Source organism: Nyctibius grandis, chromosome 4, assembly GCF_013368605.1.
Source record: "Nyctibius grandis isolate bNycGra1 chromosome 4, bNycGra1.pri, whole genome shotgun sequence".
Lineage (NCBI taxonomy): Eukaryota > Metazoa > Chordata > Aves > Nyctibiiformes > Nyctibiidae > Nyctibius > Nyctibius grandis.
The window spans coordinates 13,378,233-13,400,295 of record NC_090661.1 but is presented as its reverse complement, the minus strand read 5'-3'; the positions used below and the strand labels follow the sequence as shown (position 1 = coordinate 13,400,295).

The 22,063-nt window shown below is 43.1% G+C and overlaps 1 protein-coding gene across 2 annotated transcripts; it reads right to left on the bottom strand.

Moving 5' to 3' along the window:
• Nucleotides 1–2,233: 2,233 nt before the first annotated feature.
• RIC3 (RIC3 acetylcholine receptor chaperone) lies at nucleotides 2,234–21,561 on the bottom strand. 2 transcript variants are annotated; one of them, XM_068398940.1, is made up of 6 exons: nucleotides 21,413–21,561; nucleotides 14,219–14,442; nucleotides 12,868–12,946; nucleotides 10,624–10,717; nucleotides 4,455–4,603; nucleotides 2,234–3,333 (listed from the first exon to the last, which is right to left on the bottom strand). In XM_068398940.1, exons 1-6 carry the CDS (start codon nucleotides 21,558–21,560, stop codon nucleotides 2,840–2,842), a joined length of 1,188 nt encoding a protein of 395 aa, XP_068255041.1. In that variant the 5' UTR covers nucleotide 21,561; the 3' UTR covers nucleotides 2,234–2,839. The 2 variants fall into 2 exon arrangements, with proteins under 2 accessions (XP_068255041.1, XP_068255043.1); XM_068398942.1 differs by lacking the exons at nucleotides 12,868–12,946; nucleotides 14,219–14,442; nucleotides 21,413–21,561 and adding an exon at nucleotides 10,862–10,939.
• Between the last annotated feature and the right edge of the window lie 502 nt (nucleotides 21,562–22,063).

Sequence of the window (22,063 nt, the reverse complement as noted above, 5' to 3'; positions counted from 1 at the left end):
CAGAACTGAGCCCTGGGGAACACCGCTAGTGACTGGTCTCCAGCTGGACTTTGCCCCATTCACCACCACTCTCTGGGCTCGGCCATCCAGCCAGTTTTTAACCCATTTAAGAGTCCACCCATCCAAGCCCTGGGCAGCCAGTTTGTCCAGGAGGATGCTGTGGGAGACAGTGTCGAATGCCTTACTGAAGTCTAGATAGACTACATCCACAGCCCTGCCCTCATCTACTAAGCGGGTCACTTTGTCATAGAAGGAGACCAGGTTGGTCGAGCAGGACCTGCCTTTCATGAATCCATGTTGGCTGGCCCCGATGCCCCGATTGTCCTGCATGTGCCCTGTAATGGCACTCAGGATGATCTGTTCCATCACCTTGCCTGGCACCGAGGTCAGGCTGACAGGCCTATAGTTCCCTGGATTGTCCTTCCGACCCTGCAGGCCAGCCCTTCTTCCTGGCAGAACTGCAGTCTTCTGCTTCTCCAAAGGAACAGCTGTCTAACTTCTTTGCTTGATCTGTTGCTATTCTTCATGCGTGGCCACAGAGGGTCTGGCTTCATCTTCAACCACCCATTGGGCAACCTTCTCATCCTCAGACTGAAGAAACCCCACTTCCAGGCCCCAGGGACCTCAGTGGCCCTCTGAGGGACGACAACTGTCACGCTGATGCGGCAGCCTTGCAGAAGCCAGGTGGTCTCCTCCCCTTTTCTTGGGGCTCAGAGCAGAGGAGATGGCACCCCTTCAGGAGGTGTGGGGGTGGGGGATGGGAAAGAAGGGCTCAACCCACCCATGGCAATCAACACAATAATTGTTGATGCCGGGAGATGGAATGGATGAGCCCACAGAATGGCCAGGCACGGAGGGTGGGCTTCCCAGCTAATGCCTGTTGTGGAGGCTGGGCCAATGGTAGGGTGGTGGCCAGGCGCTCCTACAATGCCTTGTTGATGGCATCAGGGACGGGAGCCCTGGAATGGTGTAGTGGTGTCAGGAGAGCCATGTTGGAGGTGGATGTCACTTCCATCTGTTCTTCTGGTCTTCTGATGGATCTGCCTCCATGGGCTCTGCACCACCAGCCACATGAGGGATGGCCATCACTACCATGCAGCTGACGGTGCCCCCTGTCTGATGCTGCCTCGTCTTCCTCTGCCTATCCTGCAGCCACCTCTCTGCCTTCCCATGCAAACATGGGCAGACACTCGCCTTGCTGCTGTGGGACCCCTTTCTTCCAGTCATTCTTGGAACCTGATGGCCTCGAAGCTCAGCGAATTGTGGGCCAGCTGCCGGGGTCCCTGTATTTATAGGGTCCAGAACAAATGGCAGTGAGGTAGCTCATGACATCAGATGGCCACTCTGATGGGGATGCATGTAGCCAAATATGGCTGTTCTGGGAGGTGGGGGCCTGTGGCCTCAAAGATGGCCTCATGTGGGAAAAGGAGAAGGGTCGGGGGGGGCTGAGGGCCCCTTTCCTGGGGATCACTCCCCTGTGCCCTTCTGCTGCTGCTTGGGCACAGGGTCTGCCCTCCACCTCCCCTCGTGTGCCTGGGCTCCAGCCCTCTCCTCATCCTGTGCCTGGGCTCCCCTGGACAAGATGATGGCAACAGCATTGCAGGAGGGTCAGGGGTCCTTAGTGGCCCCCCACTGATCTGGCTCACTGCAAGTGGTGCAGCCCCCTGTGCCCAACAGTGGCTGAGAGGGAGCGAAGCATCCAGACATCCCGCCAGTGGGAAAGGGACGCACAGCCAGCCTGCGCAAGGTCTCCCAGCATTCCATAAAAGAACTGCTGATTGCCAAGTGTTGCGTAGGCCCTTCTTCCCCCCCAGACCTGCCCCTAGAGCGTGGGGAGGTGCCACCTCCTCTGCACAGAGCCCCGAGGGAGAGGGGAGGAGAGGGCGTGGCGTCCTTTGGGCTGCTGTGCTGGTGCCACACGAGGAGTCTGTTGGAGGCCACCAAGGGAGGTCCTTGGGGCCTGGAGGTGGCAGGGCTTCTTTTCAGTCTGAGGTTCACCCTCACTCTCTTCTCTACTTTTAAGGACAAAAAGGTGTGGTGTTTTTTTTTAATCCCCAGGGGTATTTTTAATGTTCTTCTCTAACACAAAGTATGGTCCGATTCCTGTGCTCATCTGGGATTTTCACCAAGACGTTTCACCACAGCTATGGCAAAGACAAAGAACAACTCATAACGCGTCGGTCTTGCTCACGCTCGTCCTGGAACACAACACAGATTAGGCGACTGGTCCTGCAGCATGGAATAAGATGGGAAATGGGCTGTGCGTTGGTGTAGCATATGAATTTTGTGGACTGTAGTGACAACAGTTTCTTGGGCATACAGCAGCAATGACGCAGTTGAGAAAGAGTCACATCTGTGATTATGGTCTGTTCTGCTGATCAGAGAAAGAAGACATACTTTCTCCTCGAGCTTCCTGGTAATCTCATAAATATATATGGGTTTGATTAATTTTCATAACTGATATAGCACACAAACAGAGGTTTTTGAGAAAGAAGAGACATTTAGTTAACTCTAGGGTGACAAAGGGCAAAAATGAGGACTCTCTGTTCAGAATCGGAAAGAATCACAAATCTCGGAATGGAATAATCTGCTCCAAGATACCAGTCCCCAAAAAGCAAGGACAAAGCGCTGTTGGGAACATCATGGTAAGCCATGACAAGACTGCATGAAAGAGGGCATTGGCTTCCAGTTCAGGTAGATGATATGATTGATTGCTATCATGGGAATTAAATTGGTACAAGGAGATGAACAGAGAAGTCCTCACTGGAAACAAAAAAAACACACGAATGACAGTTTATGACCTCTACCTTCACCACCTAGATAACATCCACTATTGTCTCTACTGCTCAAGTCCTTTCATGTTGCGCTTTCTCAGTGTGCCTGTTTCATCTGAATCACTGGCTTTTTGCTTTTTCAGTGGTGCATTTTCATTTTCTGACTCCACAGACAGGTCCTCTTGGGCTGACTCTTCTGCTTCGCTGCAGCTCTCAGAGTAGAATCCAGCGTTCTCCGCTATGACAGCAGGATCATCATCCTCATAACAACAGCAGCACTCCTCAATGCTTTGGCTGTGATGAAGGTCCCTCTCCTCTTCACTGATGCCAGTTACCTCATAGTTTTTCTGCATTAAGTCATGACCGCCACTTCCCACGGTGAGATCAGTTAGCAGGGTTTCATTGCACAGATGCTCCTCATCTTCCATGTCCTCCATTTTTTCTGCCAGCTCTTCTGCAGAGGGCTGGCTTAGGTCAGGATAATCTACAAGGATTGTGTCCTGTTTGCGCTTGAAGCAATCGGAATTATCATAGACAGGATAGGTCTCTTCTGGATAACCTTAGGAATAAAGTGATACGCAGCTTGAAGTGTTACCAGCATTTAAAAGTAGTACTGACTTCAGTGATGGATGCACAAGTTTGTTAGAACAGTTGTTTTTAGCACTACCAGTGTGTGTGTCATCTATTTAATGCCATGTATAGGCCATAGTATTAAATCCATGGCAAGAATGTGCAAAATGTGACTTCCTGGGAGATGATGAGAAAACTCCACTTACTTTTAGGGAGCCGGGATATCAACCCTGACTTTCAGGAGTGAATATCTGAGCTTTGCTTAGGGCTATGGGAGCTAACAGGTGAAAATTGCATGTCTTAGACCTTTGAATAGATCAATTTTTTTTTGTTCCTATCTACAGATTGACTGATTCATGTTTTGAGACTTTTGCTATAAACAGCATTATTTATAAAGTTGAAAAAACAGCTATGTCAATGACTGTGCATTTCATTTAGAAAATGCATCAGGAACTTGACTTAAGAAAACAGAGCTCGAGGCCACTGTTTATGCTTTATGTTTTGGATCATTTTTGAAAGCTTCTTAAAGAGCAAGGAATTAAGTCTGCATTTAAAATTATGATAGTGAGCAGCTCAACTAGGATATCATCTTGAAAACACATTTATGTAACAAGTAAACACCAAGGAATGGAAAGGGCATTAAAATAAAGCATTTTTAAAAGACAGACTTCCTGGAGTTCACTTTTACAACATCAGAGCAAAGAATAACTAATCAAAAGTAAAAACTGTAAGTTATCCAAAACATATTGTTTCTGATTTCCAAGGGTTTTATGATTCTGAATGAAATCTAGCCCAGCAAAGAAAGGGAAAGATATAAACCCACAGCAGCCAAGACCCAGCAGCAGATGGAGCATATGTGAATATTCACATGCCACTTGTGGCAGCAGATAGATAGTGTAGTGTTTGCACTAAAGGAAATGCTGGATGCCTCAAAATCTATTTTCTTTCTATTATGGCTGGGAAAACAAACGACCTCTTGCAAAGTTTTGAACACTGACTTCTGAAAAGGAAGGATAAAGTTAACAAAAAATTTTGAAAGGATCTGGGACTGTAAGTAATCTTTATTCAATTTTTCTCATCAGGGTAATGGTAAGAAAGGCTCTTGCTTACCTTCCCAATCCTCCATGTAAGGAGCTTCTTCAGCTTCCTTCTCAGGAGAGATGCCATCTATGAATTTTCCTTCTTTCATAACTCTAGTAATTTCTCGGAGTTGCTGAAGTAACCTTTTTTCCTGGTCTGTTGTAACATTTTGAGTCCTGCTAGAAAATATTAGACACCAGAATTCAGTCCACTATTATTACAAACTGTTAACAGAGTTTGAACCCAACTGTTTGGTCCGTCCCAGCAGCACAGTCTGAAGAAAGCTGGCTGCAGTATGATCACTATTCAACATCTGCATGTCGTCTGCACTTCGGCTTGGTATAAAGGTTTATCCATTTATCCAGGAAGCCTGCAAACTTAAACAGGTAAGGGAAGGAAGGCACAGCCAATGTGAGAGCAAAATTAAAGTGACACACAAGCAAGAGTTAAGGTACAAAAGGCACTACAGAAATTTCTGGCCTTTAGAAGAGTGTTAGGTGAGAATTAGAGGGCCATGCCTTGTTTGAAGCTTTACAAGAAAATGTAATTCAGAACCTATGCTACATTTAAAACAACTTGTGAGACTGATCAAAATGTCTCAAGAGACTAATGATCCCTAATTATGACCATTAAAGGTATTAAATTTGCAAGGCCTCATTAAGAAATGTCAGTTGGACAGATGAGCATGTTTATATCTAGAGTCAACAATGCTGCCTGGTGGGGGGCAGGGGAGAAGCAGGAAGGAAAATTTAAAAATGAGAAGAAGGTGTTACATTTAACTTTAACTTGCCTTTAGAATCAGAGGGAGAGTGGGAGAGGACTGAGATTTTTATCAGATTAAAAGTAAACTACAATTTTGACTGGTTCTACGCTGCTGATTCTAGTAATTACTACTGTTCAGATAATACAATTACTTACTGTTGTAACAAAAGTGCTTCCAACAGATAAGATTGTGTAATCATTACATGTTATTTTCTCTGGAAAAAAAAATAGTCTCCTAAAAATCTTATGGCAAAAAAAGAATTATTTGGAGGGTGGCGGCCTGAGCTCTACTAACTCAGTAGGTCAGAATAAGAAAGACACTGGGTGTACTTAGGGGTGAAAATGGTTCTGACTGTTGTGCTTGTTTCATCTTGAGTTTCAAGTTGTTCTTGATCAGGTGTTTGATCTCTGTGTAAGTGCCAGTTCAGGCCTCCCAGGGGACTGAGGCACTACTCTGGTGCTCTTTTGAAGTCCGCTGTGTTTTGGACAGGACCTATCGCCCCTAAGTACTCAGAGAGGGTGGCCCTTGGTCTGTGCAGAATGCTGAACTGTGGGCGGTACGTGAGGTCAGACGTGATCTCTGGTGATCTCCAGACCATCAGATAGACAGATAATCTCCAAGATTAGACAGCTGCTCAGTGAATCTTAGGGGTGAGATGGGAAGAGGGGAGCTGGAAATAGACTAATGATTTTGGATTTAGGTGATTAGTATCTATCTAAACCTTGTTTCAGGTACCTGAATTCTCATAAACTTAAAAACTTGTAGTGTCCATCTTCAGTTTTCCCTCTCACTAACTGTTGCGAATAGAGCAGCACTTTAATAGGTATGTTGTGCTACTCTACATATATGGGAATGATGGTGACACGATAGTTACTCCACTAAAGGCAGCAGAGTACTGGTTTAAAGCCAGAGACTAGCATCATACTGCTGGTTTGTGCGATGGTGATCAAAGTGCTGACCCTGGGCTAGATTTTGTGCACAGCTGCACACACTGTTGTCTGTAACTGCACTTTGCTCAGGAGCAGGCCTACTGGTTTCATTAGCGGCTACCCAGATTAAACTGTTTGATGGAGATCACAAGGCTAAACATCCCTTCTCTGCGCTTCCCCTCAGCGGCACGTTGCCCCACAGTTTGCAAAGCTGATGCAGTCACAACGCTATATGGAGGTTGCACTGAGTCCCCTCAAGTTGCGGTGGCAGTTTGTTCCACAGAACAAGCGAAGCTGTGAGACAGCATCTTCTCAAAAGCCTGGGTTATGCAGATGTAGAATTTGAGGTGTGAATTGACAGGCACACAAAAAGAAATGGTTTCATCAGCTAGCTGCATTTGACAGGAGCTGTAACAGAACTGCCAAACTAATCCTCCTTTGACAGACAAAAGTGTATGTAATTTTAATATATATCACTTGGATAAAGACAGAGAGGCCTGTCTGTTTAGCACAATGGGGAGATATGCTAGCTCAGGTAATAGGATCAGTCAGTGCAGCTGCATCACTGTGACATTTCATATAGGAAAATTCCTAATATGCTGGATACTCCCATTAGAAAGCACTGCTGTCTTACTGCAACACAAGGTCTCTGGGAGTATTTCAGACTATTCCTCCTCCAGATACCTTGCTTAAAAGACAAATTTCCCTGTAGAGAGGGAGAAACCAAAGCCTCTGCACTATTTCTGCTTCATTTAAGGCCTCTAGGAAGCCTTACTGTAGGATGCTGGCAATGTATAAGACATCTGGCTGCCTGCGTATGGGAGATTTACCAGGGTATAATGCACTTACGAAGAGGACAACAGATGCAAAAGGTTTACAGTGTAAGAAAAGCTCATTATTTTTGCTCTGTGTGTTTGTAGCTCCAGCACAGCTATTGTCATAGTGGCAATCCTTACGTTTTGTAGACTCCCAGAGTGCTCACTAAGAGGTAAAGTAAAGGTTTCTTATTCTTACACTGAGATAAGAACATTTCCTAAAGAGCTATCATGACTGCAGTGAAAATGCCTAATCTAATAGGGTATCTCAGACATGTCAACCAGTATTTTTTTGCTTATGTGATCTTAAAATAATCACTATTAAAATGCAGCTTTAGCCCAAAAATAGCACTCCACAGAGTACAGCCTCTCTCTCTCTCTCAATCTCAACCTGTCTCCCCCTCCCCCTGTCCCCCCCCCCCAATCACATTTGCTCACTTTATGGTAAAAACGTAAGTTTTCCCCATTGACAGCCTGATAAACAGGACTTTAAAAACAGATAATTGAGCTGCATTATTTCCACCCAATTACCAGAAATGGAGATTTTTTTTTTACAAGAGAGTATTGTACAATGCTCCCATTGAGAAAAATATTTACAAAAGTATTCTTCAATTTAAAGTGGTTTCAAAATACCAAATTTCACAGACAGTAGTGAAAAGAATATGGGTAAAAGACATCTGCGAGAATAGGTAGGGAAATCTTTTGTACCCATTATATCACTGTCCCAACATTGAAACACCTTGCTAAAAGCCTGGAAAAAACCCAATATGCATGCTTTTAATGCAGAGCCCTATATAACCATCAATCAAGTCTCTATTTCTGAATCATCAAATTCCCAGCAAGGCTCCTCATCTCTGCTGAGAGATACCGCACTATAAAGGTCTACATTTAGAAACTGGAGATACTGCAGTCTCCTTAGTGATAGGATACAATGATAAATTACAAACTGCATAATTTAAATTTATAACCTGTTGAAAAAAGAGGTGGGAAGAGTGCTAGATTTTCTCAGAGCTGTGAATCATTATATCCTTAGGTACTATGTACTACCCATTTAAGTGTGTGCATTAGGTAACCATTATCTTTGTCCGTCTCTCAGTTTAGGTTTGGTTACGTTGCTGAGGAGCCGGCCAGGTAGTTCTTTCTTCCTCTTGCTTTTGTTACCTTGCTTCTAGTCCTTGCTAATACATGCTAGGCCTTATTAAAAGTATCTGTACTTGTACTTTATTAAAGTTTTGCATTTCTGCAAGGGGGTTTCTGTACTTAGGGCTGTAGCAATTCCAGCTGCTATGCTGGTTTGGAAAGAGGTCTCCTTGGTTGGTTTGGAGGTTGGTTTTCGAGACTTATAAAGAAAGAGCAAATCCAAGTTCCTGCCTGCCTACCTTCTACAGCACAGGGCTGGATAACACTAGCTATCCCATCTGAGAAAACCAGCTAATAGTATTGGGAGGTCTTCCATCCTCACTTCAATCAAATGCTTTTGAAAGAAAAATAAATAAGCAGGACAAGCCACGGCAAGAAAACACCACATACACCTGCTACAGAAGAAAGCGAAATAAAATCACATAGCACAGTATACATTATTCCTTGAAACAGGCTTTCTACGGTACAGCCTTATTTGAGAATAAACTGTCCTTCCAAACTCATCCAGATTTCAAAAGCAATGTCTTTTTGAAGAAAACACACAAAATTAGAATGTCTTTGGATTCTAAGAATCTTCACCATAAGGAGAAAGCCAGGATGAATCCTGGAGCAGTTCAGCTGGGAGGAGAACGCTCCTGAAGTGTAGTGAGAGGGCACTGAGGCACGAGCTCAGACCTCAGCACTATTACAAACACTGTGTTTTTCGGTGATACATCGTTTTTTGTGACAATGCAAAAATACGTCCTTTGGTTTGGTTACTAATACTCCACTTGGCAGGCTGGGAGTCTCTTTGCCACATCTGGTATAATGGGCCATGGTCTCACTTGGGGTCTTTCAGTTTAAATTTGATACCAGTTATTTCTTTCTCTGATTTTTCTGTCATAAGGACTTCTGTTAACTGTGTATTAATAAATGAAGCTCAAGTAATTTTTGCTCTCTTCCTCTTTCCTTTTTATTTAAATCCATCAACATGTAGACTGAATAAGCCTAGCATCTGTACTCTGTGCTCTAATTACGCTTTCTAACCATACGTTTTCTTTTAAGACATTCATCCAGTATTACTAACTTAATGAGTATCACAGCATAGATTAAGAAAGCTTCAAAGTCTGCGTATTTGAAAAACAGCTATTTGCTCCATCTAGAAGTGCTTTTCCCCCTCTCTTTAAAGAGACTACATACAAAATTCTTTATTAGATTCCAATTCTTATTTCCTCTGAGGCCTTTAGATCCATCTATATAAATAGTTTTGTTTAACAAAGAAGGGAAGTTCTACCAAATAATGGCTCTGCGCCAATAACACAGAGCGGAACAAATATTGGATCGGACCCTAAACCCATTTCCTCAGAAAAAAAATATCCTATCCTGAGAGTCAGCACAATATCTGGGCAGCTCATAAGCCTATTTCTGGCAGCTTAAAGGTACGCGTAGAGCATTGTGTTAGCTCTTCAAAACAGATGAGTAATAGTCAAAATAGTATCCCTCTGTTTCACTAAATAGTATCCCTCTGTTTCACTGCCAGGGCAGCTTAGGGATTCTCCCACTGGAACCTAGCCTAACACAGGCAAGCCTGGCACCTCGCCTTGCTGAGATGAGCGCAGCCACAATAGAGGGCACGGTGCAAAGTGGGCAAAACTACACGCTCAAGGAGAATGTGGTTTGCAGTGTAAAGGAACACAACGTGCAAGTTTGGCACAGAATTGTTCCTACAGGATGGGTTAAAACAGGCATTGACTGATCCAAACAATGTTAACATGCATTACGACCTGAACAGCTACCTTTTTTGCTTGCAAACGTCACCTTAATATTCATGGTATTTAAATTTTCAAACACTGCAGTTATGCATTGTCCTATTGATGTGGTGTTACACTCCTTTTGAAAAACATAGACTTGTTTCTAGTGTTTCTTTATAATATAGAATAGCGATCTCAGATTTATAGCAAACATTAATAAACATAACAAACTTTTAAATCCTAATCTTGCAACTCTTGTTTTTCTTTTCTATTTAGAAGCAAATGCATGGATTTACTGGTTACAGGGTGGAACTAAGTTATGTAATCAGATTATTATACAATTCTGCCCTTAAAGAAATATTTTATGGATATTCTAACAGGCATTTACATAGATTATAACAGCATTTCTATTTAGAAACATAATCCATAGCACTGCAAAATAACATAAAACAAATGGGTCTCTTTTAGGAATCAGTCAGAATATTACTTTGGTCATGTAAGACAGGTTGTTTATATACTTTAAATGTAGACTTTTTTTTCTGTTTATACATACCCGTTATTATCTTCCAAATAACGCACTATACAAAGTGGGAGGGTAGGGATAGTTGCTCCTCTGTTTAAGGAAAATGAAGTTGGAAAAAATGATTTATTTTAAATATAGACATTGAAAAAAATGCAGAACAAAAAGCGTGATGTGTAAAAATCAAATTTCTACAATTTGAAATAGTAATAAAAATGCTATTTTAATATTGCCAATGTAAGAAAGTCTAATTTCTAATCAGAGCAGAATCCCTCCTTAAAATGCTGTCATTTGAAACATACCTGTCACAGTTAGGTCCTACTCTGTTGATTAATTTTTCCATAGCTTCTTCTGTCTCCCTCAGTTTTTCCTGGAGTTGGGTGAGCTCATAGTCAGCTGTAAAACAAACAAAATCCCAAAATCTGTCAGCAGGAGCTTTGGAAACGTATCCCTGTCCCATTATCACAGGTAGCATACGCTATACCAAACCAAACTGGCTGTGAGGAAACTAAAACATGCAGCTTAAAGCGTTCTACCTACTTTTCCTGGTGTAAGAAGGTGAAGACTATTGCAAATGGTAATAGGACACACAGAAAGCATCTTCTTTCAAAGGCTCCCGAGCAACCTCCCAGTAAGCAGAGTGAGTGGGCCACTGTAAATGCCCTGGAAGTTTAAGTCAGGGAAAAGAAAATACTTTCCCCCCTCCACCTAAGGAAACCATAGTTGTTTACTGTCTACTGCAGAATTAAGAGTTCTCATGGAATTTCCCTGTTAAGTCCTTGGGAACAGAGACAAAAGGTTACTTGAGCATTTTCTAATGAGTCTAAGGTTTGAGAAACTACATCTTTATCAAAGAGAATAAAGTTCGTGGGCTTGGTGGCATCCAACTCCGCACAGGTGTGCCAGAGTAGGCAGTGAGTGCTAACGGTCTGCCAGGCTTACGAGGATGCACAACAGCTAGCCACATGGTGTCTGTCTGGGGAGCAAGGTCCTGTATTCCCATGGGTGCACTTCTTTCAAAAAATGTGTCCATAGTACAATAGCAGACACACATGTATATGTGCAGGAACACCGTACTGGCTTTAATTTAGCTGAAAGGGTTAACAGTAAAGATGCAACAGCATGGACATTAACAAAAATGCTTCAGCTCCTTGTTTGGCTTTTGTAGCTCACACTCAAAATCCTATAGCTGAGACTTCATTGTTTCCCACTGCAGAATAAAATTAAACCGGCCTGGGTTAGTTAAATATTCAGCTGCTACAGGCACACCCATTTAAGCAGCACAAAAGCACAATGGAACTCCAACATAGTAGGAATGGAGAAAGCCATCCACAAACATCCTGCTTTTGGAAAGATCTCTATTCTGCAGAGAAAGTCGTTACTTAATGTATCTGATGTCATTATTTTGCATGTCTGAGACTTTAAAAATAGGGGAAGGGAAATTGGCAATGAGAAAGGAAGCTTCTCCCTCCAAGTCACTATGTTAAGTGGTGACTCAGTCTTCAGGTTCCTAGTCCAGTGACTTGTCCCTGCTCTGCTACAGCTTGCCATTAATGCTTTAGCAATACAAATGAAGAGCTCTAGAAAGAGGAATAATTTTCATCACTAGTTCTTTGGGTTATAATGACAGTAAATATTTAACTTACTGCAAAGTTAGTTTCTCTTGCCAAGCATTAGAGGAAAAAATACAATTACTGTTGCTAATAAATTGCACAAAATTGCCAGGCACAATGCAGTACAAGTGCACTGAAAATACGATCTATAGCATTAAGTACATTAGGTATTCCTAATATACACATTAATGTCAAGATAATTACAGTTATGTTAAGAGAAGTACCTTACTGCTAGCACTTTATAGAAAGTCCTAAGTACTTTTCTTTCCTATTACAATTTAGCCAGCTAAACACAACACATTTAAATGCTGTTATGGTAACTACTCATCCAATCTCCAATAGTAAGCGTATTAATTTATCTAATAAATGTCTACAAATAGTTGAATCCATCCCACTGATGTTTAGGTAGAATCACAATAACATTTCAGAATACTGTTTCTTTCTTTATTGCACTCGCGAAAACGCTGAGCATTGCAAAAAGGGAAGGGAAAAAGTAGGGAAGTGCCTGGTGATGGCTAAGAATTCACAAATTCAAAAAAATGAAGCTAGCTTTTAATAATATCTTTACACTATTACAGATTATAGAATAATTATAGATGGACATCCTATTATCCATTTTTAATCATTAGCTACATAGCTTTTCAGCAAATCTGTACAGTTAATTCAGTGAACCTCACAAAAAGCCATTGCTTCCAGGGGGGCTTGGGATCAGGCTACTATCGCAGAGTCTCATTAGCCAAATGAGATTAGAAAGTGACGCTGCAGTAATTCCCTTTAACTCTTGCTCATACCAACACAGAAGCTTCTGGCTTGTTCTTTACAGGGGGGGAACAGTAGCTTTACAGTATGCCCAGAACTTGAAGAACCCGGTTGGTCTGTGCCTCTTACAGAGTCATCAGCTGCACAGACATACAACTCAGAAGTCATACTCACTGATTTTCCTCTTCATGTTTCCAGGTGCAGCAGTAGGGCATTTCCGCTCTCCAGTAGTAGTTTTTCCCTTGGAAGCCAGCTGATGAGTGAAAAAAGATGACCCTTCTATGACTTACAGCAATAGTAATACATGAGCCCCAAAGGCAACAGTAAAAAGGACAGAAAACTAAAATATGCCAGAATGTAACCACAGAAAAGCATGCCCAGCAGCAAAAACAGACAACCATGAAAAATGCCTCAGAGATCTTGCCAGCTGAAAACTCCTGAAAGACACTTGGAACAAATGATACTTTTAAGCATACTAAAAGCATAACTCATCAAAAAGAACTTTTTCATTTTAGAATATTTATCTGTTCCAGCCTGATCCTGTAATTCCTCTGCATATAGGAGGTAAAACCCAGTGCACTGGGCAATTATTGTGAAATAAAGGACAGATTCTGAAGGGATTATATGTGACCCCACTTGTCCCTCTTGCAATGCTTTCTGCCATTATTCCTTACCAAGTCTGTAACTCCAGCAAAGATATTGGCTGGCTCCATACAGAAGCTGCAGGTTATTTATTTCTTTCATCTTCTCTGTGGTTGATCAGTTCACCCAATTCACCTCATTCTTGCCTCCATCTGTCCAGAGTAGGCTCAACTGTTTGGACACTGCTCAGTCTGCATTCAGCCCCCACTCAAAGGAAAAAACACTTCCACAAGTCCACTTCTCCATCCTCCCACATAGCTGACTGTCATCACCTACGTGCAAGTCATGTCTGTGTAACAAAAAGCTATGAGAAGTGCAAATCAAGTGTGACACACCTGAAGGGAAATTGAGCTGTGCTTTTTTAAACTGGCTTTCAACCAGTTCCTCAGCTGGGGTAGTTCCAGCGTGGTCAATACAACCTTACAAACTCCAATTCTCCAACAACGTGGTGCTTTAGTTCCAGAAGGTACACAACTGCCTCTCTCCCAGTTTAAATGCATAACACAATACATGACATATACAGTGTATATAATATGTAGTCACACACAACAGAAAAGAATACTATGTGTATATTCAAAATTAATCTAACATTGTTCTAGACATACACATTTTCCGGGGGGAAAAAAAATCCTTAAAAAAATTGTAAGAGGTCAGCGGCCAATACAGGATCACAGCAACTCATCCCTGCATTCATAGCTACAGTCTTTGCAATGGCAAAAACCACAGGATACACCAATCTTTCAACCATCAGTCAAAGGTCCAGCACAAAAATTTTTTTTGAGTGAGGCTGAAATGGAACAGGTACAGAAATGGGACTACCATTTCTGTTTTGAGGTATTTTTAGTTGTTATTTCCCTGACTTTTCAATTTATGTTGGTCTTACCTTAAATAAAATGTACAGGATATATAAGAAGATGCCAAATCCATATATAGGGATAATCTGCCCCACCAGACCTCTCCCAGTTCCACCAGTGCTTCCACCACCACCTCCACCTGCCTTGGCTTTGGCAACTGCTTCAGCAAGGTGAGACCTTGGAAAATGAGGGGCAGCTCGGCTGTCGGGAGTGGCCTGGTAATGCGTCCTTGGTGGAAAGCGACCAAGCTTCCCTGCAAAAAAACCACACAACAATTGTTTTTCTTCTATTACTTTTCACCCTTTTACATGCAGCCTAAAACTGCAGCAGGTGCAGCTGACCTATTTTCTCTACTTTTAAATGCACCACCACTGATGAATAAAGTAACTTGATGGACTGTAAGTAGTAAGTCTGTAAACTCAATCCTCAGTCACTTACTATATGCAGTGCTAGGAGTTAGGTATGCACAATTGCTCTCTTGGTTTTAAGAAGAGAAAAAGCTGGCAGGGCAATTAACAAAACATGGAGTTTAACAGCTATGTACTTGCCAAAGACCCTATGAATTAGCATCCCTAACAGGATGAAAACCCAAACTCTTACTTCTGGTTCTCCGCTCAAAAAAACCCCAACAACATATCGTTTTTTCTGCTGTGAGCCTGATCTTTCAATGTTATGCAAAGGCATGTTAATGCATAAAGCACTACCCATTGAACATCCTGATACAGGACTGCAGTGTTTGCCTAGATTAGGCTTTTGGCTAGTGCCACAAGAAGTAGTATTTTACCCAGTTTTACCAAAGGAGTAATGAAAGATAAAGAAAAGTCGTGGCACCTCAAGCCATTCTCCTTTAAAAGGTGTTGGGTTAAGCAATGTAAGGGAGGAGATTGAATATAGCTTGGGACATATGGTCTTTGGCATTTTAGAGGGTAAAAAAATGGATTCTAGCCTTGAGAGAGGCAGAGGTAATTTAAAACAAGAAAGGGGAGTGAGCATAAATGGATGCATGAATGCTAGAGTAAGGCTGCAGAGCGCTTGAAATGGTGCTGTGGATGATTTCATTCAACTGAAAGGCACTGGAATCTCAATAAATGTAAGCTCACGCATTATTCTATTTTCTTGCTCCCATCAATTCAACAATTTTGCCATGAAATTCACTATTTGACTCCTGCGTGCATTTGACATCCTGCTTTCTATCTCTATATCCAGCCTGGACTTGCCCCTGCCACTCCCTTCCACCGTTTGGGACTGAACTGAATGATTACTCAGCTACTCCGCCACTGAGTTTGGTGGTGGGAGGCATTGGGTGGAAGCACCAGAGATGAGGACTGCCAAGCTGAGCTGCACCTCAGCCCCTGACACCAGCTGCACATCTCCCCTCCTTTGCACATGTAGCAGGAAAGCCTGGCAGCCTGGGCACTGGTCGCTGGTGCTGGGGCAGGCTGCACGCACTTGCACAAAGAAAACGAAAACCAGGTTTCAAATAGCACTGAAAATAACTAACTTTACTTCTGTAAGTACCCAGCTACAAATATTTTTAAGAGAAGCAAAACGGGAGAAAATTAAATTAAATTAACATTTGCTCTTGCTGGGAAACACCATCACAGGCAGCTAAATTCCTGAGCAGAGAAAATTACAGTAAATACACATTAGGAAGTGATAGCAATAATTCGTGAAGTTCTACTATTAAAAACACATTTTTCTTTTAGGCAATGGCATGCGCTCTTTGGGCACTGTAGTCAAATTGCCCAGGTATACCACCGCTGACCAAAACCGCTCTCAGATTAGCTCAGGCTTCACTTTGAGGAAGCTGCACTTTAATTTTAGTGAATTATTGAAAGTCTGCGACGGAAAGCGTAGCATCTTATTTACAAGAAAGGCCCGTTGCTCCAGCAGGAATGCCTTATAGCAATAGGTCACTGGGAAAACAAGTGGGATGTCATGTAGAGAGCTGTATCTCTGAGGTGGGCATGAAACAGCAGGGTAGATAAACATTCACAAAACATCTTATACTCATGCAAATATTCTTTAACAAAAAAAAAAAGAGATGAAGAAAGCAGAAAATAATTGCCAAAGGTGAAACTGTATTTAAAGGGAATAGCTTTCTAAATTATCCACAAGGCCTCATTTGTGCTTTAAAAAAATTCAATTCAATTAAAGATAATCAGGCCAAAGGGACACACACTAGTCATTTCATTATCAAAATAATTTTAAAGGGGAATTTCATGGCTCCTAGTTTTAAATCTTCCTTGTTTATTTTTTAAATTTTGTAATGATTTCCTTATTTAGAAAAAATATATTATTTTCCATAGCTTTTTATTGTGAAGAACCCATGCAAAATATAGAGGAAATTGACAATATAGAGGAAATTGACAGCACAGGCAACTTAAAAGCACCATATGCAAAAAGCTGTCAAATACACAGTACATAAATGGAAATGCGTAGCAGTTTGGGTGCCACTGTCAACTAAACAACATACCTCGTGCTATTAAAAAAATGCAACAACCTAGCACACTAGTAGGTGATGGGACTGGATTCCACATTTCCAGGGATGAAACAAACCACTTTCAAATGGAGACAAGAACATACTCTCCAACAATAAAATCAAGTGACACTTGTACATGAGCCCAGAAGGACATATGTTGGGTCCTTGTTTGCTGCACCATCCAGTTGCCAGTGCTGATGGCGCATACGTCAACAGGACATCTTCCATGCTGTGGGAAGGGAAGAGCACCAACCTCCATTTAGCTTTGAAGGGCATCACAGTGCTGCTCTCCTTTTGAAACGTTTCTCAATTCCCCTGCGACACCCTGAGAGCTTCACGCAGACCTGATTGCTGCATGTGGTAACTTTACCCAATACACCCTACCCAGCTGTGCAATCTTTTTACCTAAGGTTTACCCAATACTTTTGATAATTTGTCAGTTTAATGCTTCAAATCAACTTTGCAAACCACCTACAGGGCAAGCAGAACGTGTTTTGTCTTATCCTGTCCCTTCCGTAGCTTTAAGTCCAAAAATGAAATTATGCCCCAACTAATGTTTGTGTTGTTTAAGAGACTGTAGGTTTCTGAATGTAGATGAAGTCCTTAATAGCAGTATCACATTAGAATTACTGTGGTTTTTTAAATCTTTTAACAATAGTAACACTCAACTGAGAAAAGCAAATCTTAAAAAGTATATTTATAGCACACCTAATACAACAGCCAACCAGCTGATCATATTCAGACCACCCAAGTATCTTTTTTCCAAGAAAGCTGTTATGTGTTCTTCCTAATGGGGTTTAGGAACTACTACTGAGCCCAGCTTGACTATTTATAGTTATTTAAACTTAAGTTATTGTACAATTCAGCAACTATTAGTCTAAATAATGCCTTTCTGCAACATCTGACCAGCTGTAAAATGCTGGGATACATACGTACACGTATAATACAAAAAAAAAGTTTGACATACAGTTGACATACAGTACATATGGGCTGTTGCTACATTAAGTTTGCACTTGATTCCTCAGGAGATTTCTGATATGTGTCTTCATTTATAAAACGTGCATGTTCTTCAGACCCCAGGAAGCGTAAGAGGAGGGTTAGAGGTGGGAAATGGCAGTTCAGGAAGCACGTGTGACTTGTGAAGCTGACAGCAAAGCAAAGAATGCTGTTCTCACTGCTCCTCACATCTCAACCAAGCTGCTCCTTAGGAGGATAGAACCCACAGTTCTGCTCATGCTCTGCAGCAGGCAGCCTGCCTTTTTCCTTCATTTCCATCCCCAAACTATGGGTACACTACTTTGGTTTGGAAATACTAAGTGTGTTTTCTCCAAGTAAGGAATTTACTGTTCCTTTCTGTGCACGCAAACCCAACCAAACAACAACACACAGACCAAGAACAAACCAGCTAGCTGTTTTGCAAAAGCTTTCTCTGAAAAAGCACGTGACAGTGGGATACAGAACTATCCTCCTGCCTCAGCAATGCAAATTCCAGTCCTCAAACCTATCTTCAAACTGTACTCTGACTCCCACGTTTACAGATGCTTAGGTGCCATTTACATTTTCCTGGTAAATGTTCATCGTAGTGACTGGAAAAGAAAACCAACACTTTTCCAGACAGTCAGAAAGATCAAAAATGAAATACACTTCTCTGAGAACCAGAACTCGTTTTTTTCTACATTTTTCTCCCCTGCTCTGTTGGACTTGGTATTTGAAGAAGATGTGTGTGCTACGCAAAGCTTTTGCTAAGTAGGATATGCAAGACCTCCCACTCTGGCAGATGCCAATAGAGGCATTCATACTGAAGCCTTCGTCTCAGGACACTTGAATCAATCTTTAGCCCCTCTCAGCAGTGTATTTTCATAAAACATTTATTTTCTCTCTGTCCAATGAGATGAATTGGCCAAAGGGTTCTAAAGCTGCAAATGGGAAACACAGAAAGACACACAGACTCCATGATAAAGTAACTTGATCTTCTCTAGACTGAAAGTGTCCTCTAGCTTTTCTTGCATAGCCTCCATGTTCAGTATAAGAAACTGTTTTCTTGACATTTAATCTAAATTCTCTTTCACACCACTATATCATTTATTCTGCTACTCTTTAACACCTTCTAATTTCCCCAACACCTCTGCCTACAGAAAGCCTGAGTAATTAATCCTTTTTATAACACTACAAATTCACGTTCAGTTCATTGTTGAGGTCGCTCTCTATTTCAGTATTATACACTATCACAAGACCCATGTTTTAGATTTTTTACACATGCAGTCATTTATATTTTGCCCTTCTAAATCATTTTATAAATACTTCTGATTCTGGCAGAGAGTTTAACAGCAAGATGAACTGGACAAACAGTATGCATTCATTTAGTTTTTGCTCTTTTACTGATATGTACAAAATAACATTGAGTTCTGACAAATGGTGGTAAACTTTAAGAATGTTTTATTCAGAGGCATTTTGCTCCCAAGACTACAATAAGCACTTGATTAACTTCAAGAATATCATGATTACTTCAAGTCCCTGAAACTCCCATCAGGTAACATGCAGTTACCAGTTCACTGAAGAGGACAATTAATGACAGAGATATGAATTGAACTGTTCAATCAAGATTTATTCTGCCAATAAAAAAATAACTTCAGGTGAAATAAAGTTTGGTCTACAGGGCAGGTATAATGAAATTCTTGCTATCAAATCGTAAATACGGACTATAAATTCTCATCTGAAACGGATCAGCTGAGGTGAGGTATTACATCCTCAGCCAAAGACAGGTGCTGGGGTGCAACAGAGGAGCATGCCGAGTGCTCGCTCTGCACCAGGCACACACTAGCTGTGATCTCCTGAAGGCTGATGGAAAGACTATTTATGCTGCCTATTGATGATAGAAAGAGTATTTATGTTACCTATTTGAAGCATTTAACTGTGGCTGTGATTAGTCAGCTTATGACAGCACTGCTTAAAGCAGGCTGTGCTAGAACAGGTATGAACATCATTCATCAGATAGAAGTTACTGAAAATAATTTGGGGGCAAGTTTTTTGTTGTTTTGTTTTGTTTTTTTTTTTAAGCTAGTTTTTCTGTCAGATCAATTCAATCCAGTCCATCCTGCAGCCAAAGAAAGAAGCACCAGAACATTAACTGACAACTGCCTAAGACTGCACTGCTGTAGGAAAACTGTCAAACTCCACCATCTGATATCACACCAGGATCCGAGTCAGGAGCTGCACAGTGGCAGAAGCTAATGGAGAGACAGGTACCACCTCCCAGAGCATCTGCTCCCATCCCTGCTTCAGGCAGGTGACTCCACAGTCCTCACTGTGCTCTGCCTTTGCAGGCACCAGCACCATGCCCTCACAGTCCGCTCTTGATGTGCTACCAAAAAAAATCAGCTACCATTCAGGTTTTCAGTGTTAAAGAGAGTATGGAATGAAACTATAAACCTGTAAATCTACAGTGCTGATGAACCTATATTCAAGTTCTCAAAGACCAAGAATACACACAGCAACCAGGAAAAGGTAGCTGTAGCACAGAAGTCATATTTTTCAGTTCAACATAACATTGTTTCAGCAGTAACTTCAGCCTGAATGTCCTTAAAAAACCCTGGTCAGATGAAATCAATGTCACTGAAGCGTACGGCCACATAAGAACCACGCTGTTGGAAGGATGCAGAAGATAAAAGTCACTGAACATGAGTCCCTGTGGGACAGGATCCAGCACAACCTCTAAGTTCTCTGTGCGTTCATCAGCCTCACCTCTGGCTTGCGGGCAGCGCTGGGCAAAACTCTTTCTCTGCCAAGAGCTGGGGCTATTATAGTAGTTACTTTTGTGAAGTGCCTTGGGGAGAAAAATCTATAGTAAAAGGCAATGGACATAAGAAGAATGGGAGACGCTTGTATGAACCCATGCCTCTAGAACTTAAGAGGGGACATGCAGAGTGGGAGGGCAGGCAAGAAGGACATAGCTCGAGGGATTGCAAGGACGGGATCTGAGTCTATATGAATCCTCATGTGGCACATCTATTATGAGAATCTGGTGCATGAAAGCCAAGTTTAAAACACTGGAGTAGGAAACTAAACAATGAAGATGATTCAAATGAACTTTTATTTCAAATGCAACAACAAAAGCATTCCATACAGAAAATAACAAAACAATGAAGCTTTCAAACAAAAAGTGATGTATCACAACAACAAAAAAATGGCATGAGTATGTCTCTTTTCACTAGCTTTGGTACCCCACTCACATAAAAAAAAATAAACTGAAATCTGGAAGATTTTCCACTATCTTTTTCTGAAGGGAAAACAAAAAGGTAAGCCACAGTGAGAACAGTAAGTTCAGCCTTTGACACTCCACCCGTCATTAAGGAGAGCGCATGAGTGTTACCGATAACACTCACGGGAAGGATTAACCACGCTACGTTTCCATCCCAGGCGGCAGAGCACCCTCCAGACGCCCGTGCAGCCAAGGCCCGCTCTCCCACAGCCCGCCCGGCGGCAGCAGCACCCCGGGGGCGGAGCGCTCACGGGCCGGGCCCAGGGCGGCAGCGCGGCCCACCGCAGAGCGCCTGCCGAGCCGGCGGCAGCCCGCCCCGCCCCGGACTCACCACTCAGCCACTCCCGCATTTTACGCTCGGCCCACTAGCAGCAGCCGAAACACGGGCCTCGGCGTACCGGGGCGCGGGGCGCTGGCGGCGAGGGGCTGCCCACCCTCGCCTCAGCGGAGCCGGCGCCGGTGGGGCCCGCAGCGGCCTCTTACCCTCGGGCGGCGCGGGCGCTGCGAGCGGCGCAGCCCCGGGCTCCTGCCTCCCGCCGCCCCGAGACAAGAAGGTCCGCGGCAGGAGGAGGGAGACACAGAGCACCAGGCAGGAGACCATGGCCACCCTGCAGCACGTCGAGTACGCCATGGCGGCCCTTGCGCGGCCCTTACCGGCCCCTTACGGCACCGTTAGTCTCTGCGCAGGCGCGGGCGGCGCGTGCATGCGCTGTGCGGCGGCGCGGCCAGGGGCCTGAGGCGGCCGCGCCGTCTGGCGGGCGGTGGGCGGCGGGCGGCGGCGGCCACGGGGAGCTCGGCCTCTCTGCGGGGAAGGTGGTGGAGAAGTGTGGGAACCCCGGGCTCTGTTCTGGGTGGTGCCCTGATGGAAACGGCCCTTAACCTCAGAAACGCAGGCCAGGGCAGTAGGGGGCATTCGGGTCCCCTCCTCCCCATCCCACCATAAGTGTTTTCAGACTCTGTGTCCTCCCTTGGCTGTAGCACTGCAAACTTACTGCGGGGGGGAATCTACGTTGTGCCTTTTCTCCCCTGCAAAGGGTTTCAGTGGGGTCACAACTGGTCCCAGTTGGTGGCAGTGATGGCAGGATGGAGCAGGTGGGCCCTGGGTGCTGAAAGCTCTGTGGTGTCCCGCCATGC

Excerpts from the sequence above, each read along its gene's own strand:
- RIC3 (XM_068398940.1), bottom strand. The coding sequence starts at position 21,560 with ATGGCGTACTCGACGTGCTGCAGGGTGGCCATGGTCTCCTGCCTGGTG. Across the intron at positions 12,947-14,218 it reads TCCTGTACATTTTATTTAAG|CTGGCTTCCAAGGGAAAAAC; the intron begins GTAAGACCAACA and ends TTCACTCATCAG. Across the intron at positions 4,604-10,623 it reads GTAGGACCTAACTGTGACAG|CAGGACTCAAAATGTTACAA; the intron begins GTATGTTTCAAA and ends AATATTTTCTAG.